Source organism: Helianthus annuus, chromosome 11, assembly GCF_002127325.2.
Source record: "Helianthus annuus cultivar XRQ/B chromosome 11, HanXRQr2.0-SUNRISE, whole genome shotgun sequence".
Taxonomy (NCBI): Eukaryota; Viridiplantae; Streptophyta; class Magnoliopsida; order Asterales; family Asteraceae; genus Helianthus; species Helianthus annuus.
In genome coordinates this window covers 89140161-89143375 of record NC_035443.2, presented here as the reverse complement: position 1 = coordinate 89143375, position 3215 = coordinate 89140161, and the positions used below count along the sequence as shown (strand labels likewise).

The following is a 3215-nucleotide window of genomic DNA, read 5'->3' as shown; positions in this document are numbered from 1 at the left end:
AAAAAATATTATTTAATTGAAAAGGAGAGAGAAAGTGTAGTGTTTTTTAGTGTAATTTAGGGTGAAAATATGGTGGAATGGATGTGAATGCTCTTATACATGTTGAAACTAGTAACTTAATATTATCAAAAATCTAAAACATAGAATCGGTAGAGTTGTACTTGAGTTTTTTTAAGAAAATTGAAGTCTGATTATGGCTTGTGTTTGAGATAGGATTTCAAGTGACGCCTTGACAGGAACTTCAACAGATAAATTTTAATAATCTAAAAATATTGTAAACAGAAACCCTATCCCTGTGAGAAAACCCATGAATTCAATTTTTTATTTTATTGTTTAGAATGACCAACTCAAATCCACCTACGCTACACTGATGTTAAAAACGAGATTTGAACCCTTTACCTTTTTACGACACCTTAAATACATCTAAGATACCATAAGAGGAAACGCCTAACTCTTTTAATAAATAATTACATACCCAATTATCCAATACGCAATAAGGATAAGATAATATGATATACAATTTTACACCAATATCCAATACGATAAGATAATATAATATACAATTATACAATAAAAATCAATCAAACATAACCAAACTTGAATAGGTTAAAATAAAATAAATGTAGAAGCTATATTTTATTTTTATTCTATAACTAATCTGATACACATTTAAAAAGTGGGCTCTAGGTTTCCTCCTTATTCCTAGTACCCATTCACATACCAAAAAAAAAAAAAAAAAAAAAAAAAAAAAAAAAAAAAAAACATGTAAAGCTCAAAGTACAACTCATCACTTCATCTCTGATAGCATACCACAAGTTACCTAACACACAACATTGTGGGCCGACGGCCTGTAGAGTGAGGGCCCCAAAGCCTGTCTCCGAGCTTCTATACTCTGCATCGCACCCCACTCTACATCTCTACTACCAAAACATCTCGTCCACAAACTACAATCATACGGTATACACAATCACAAAACAAGGAAGCACAGCCCTCGGATTAAAAACGATCAACTCGTCTTCATCGTCCAACTTGGTCTCAACCGCACCCGGTTCCTTCCCAACCAACGAATCATAACCCGGGTCATCTTTATCACTTATCATCGGGTGACACCCGACCCGACCAGCAATGACCCGACAAACAAGCATTGCCCGTTTCACGTTCATGAACCGGAACTCATCCTCCATGTCCTCAGGGATTGCCACGTGTGCCCTTCGGCTATTTGGTAATGTGGATATCCCATCCAATTTGGGTGAAAACCCAGATCCGATTATTCCACATGCGTTACAATATTGGTGGGTGCATATGCTTGAGCTACCGTTATTCCCTAACTCACACAGGAAAGTGGTGCAGTGGAACCGTAGCAGCTCGTTGCCGTCAGCGATGCACCGTTCGTCCCGCCTCCGTTGTCCACCCTTTAGAAAAAGAAAAAATAATTGGTTAAAATTGACTAAAATACATTGTTTATTGACTCTAACGCAATGTAAATTTGTACCATGTCTCTTCAAAGGATGAATGTACATCATTGGAAAAGAAAACAAATCATACTATACTTAACCCCAAGGTTGGTGGGTATGGGGGATGTCCACTACCCGCCCGTCGATCTCCGGCGCTGGACCACCTCCCCACACCCTCAGCAAGGCCCGTCATCGTCTCCAACGACCTCCTGCAACCGATCTCGACGACCCCCAACACACACACACATATACACATACACACATACACACATACATACATACATATTGAGGCCCATCCAACACCTTAGGTCTATCCCTTTAGGCTCATCTTCACACCTGCTGATATAGACTCCTACGTGACATGTCATCATTTGAGCACTACCCTCTTCCACACCCCATGTCCCATAGTCTAATATACAATATCAATACAAACAAAAGTGGACCGGGTTGTCGGACATGATTTCTGATTTTTCAGGTTTTCTTATAAAACTCTTTTTTTTCAAAATCTTATTTTCTTAGTTATCTAGTATTCAAGACTCCATATTTTATGTTTTTATATCTTTGTATTTTATTAAAATTGCAAATTTATACCATAAAAATATATGCAATTTTGTATTTGTTATATGTCATATTTTTTAATTTTTTTTCTTTATAAATTCATTTGGTCATTAAATCCGGATCCGACCAATAAATCAGTAAGACGAACAGTTCGTTTTCCGGTCCGGTTAACATTTGCACATCTCATACCTGTCGTGCCGCCTTCAACTTCACGCTCTCCCTATATTCTTCAAACCGGGTGAGAATCTTGGGGGAGCTATGGATCTTCAAGACCCGATGGATCGTGGGCGTTTTCAACCCGACCCAACCTGACTCGAATATCATCCGAACTACGTTCTTACCCGGGTCATCATCAAACAGCTCACAAACCACGTGTTTGATCGATTGATGTTGTTCAAGCAAACCGGATGACTGGAAAATCTCACCACAGTTCAAACATGGGTGGATTTCATGACGTATAGGGATGTAATCAGATTCTGTGAGTGATCTGGGTCGGGTGGTGGATATAGACCGGTTTATATTGTCGGGTGTGGGTATATGGACAAACTTTGAGTTGTTATCAATAATTTGAGATGTGGGGTTTGATGAGAAGATTCGTTTGATGAATGACCAAGAGGAGGAGATGGTTTTATGGCGTTTGAGTTTGGTCGGGGAGACGCGGAGGAAAGGGGCGCATGAGGGGGGTTTTGGGCGGTGTCGGTGGTGGTGGGAGGAGGGGAAGATGATGAAGCAACCGAGGTGGAGGAGGATGAAGAAGAAAAGGGAGATGAAGTTTGTGAAAAAGGGACGTAAATTGGCCATCAATGGGTGGGGAATAGGTTGGATTCAATGGATGTTGGTGGTGTTGCCATGAAAGAGTTTTGGAGAGAATAATGGAAGAGTTAAAGGTGACAATGGTTCATGGTGTAAAGCCAAACCGCGAAAGTTCATAGGGTTAATATAAGGTTAAAGAGGAGAACGTCCCTCCCATTATTGTGTGAATGCGAAGGGGATTTTGGTAATATATTATATTCCTGGTCCAACATGTAAAGTATTTATCGGGTAACTAACACCGGAAGGTATGGAGGTAGTCCACTAAGGATGTCCTGCCACATAGACCGTCACGTAAGCGGGTATGTGGATGGACCTAAAAGGGATAGACCTATGGGGTGGGATGAACCCCTTTATATATATGTATGTATAGGTGTGTGAGGGGCTGAGGCC

At 40.1% G+C, this 3215-nt stretch overlaps 1 protein-coding gene across 1 annotated transcript; it reads right to left on the bottom strand.

Annotated features, from left to right (window-relative positions):
- Positions 1 to 766: 766 nt before the first annotated feature.
- Positions 767 to 3000, bottom strand: LOC110872080. The gene is made up of 2 exons (XM_022120847.2): positions 2202 to 3000; positions 767 to 1412 (listed from the first exon to the last, which is right to left on the bottom strand). Exons 1-2 carry the CDS (start codon positions 2811 to 2813, stop codon positions 951 to 953), a joined length of 1074 nt encoding a protein of 357 aa, XP_021976539.1. The 5' UTR covers positions 2814 to 3000; the 3' UTR covers positions 767 to 950.
- Between the last annotated feature and the right edge of the window lie 215 nt (positions 3001 to 3215).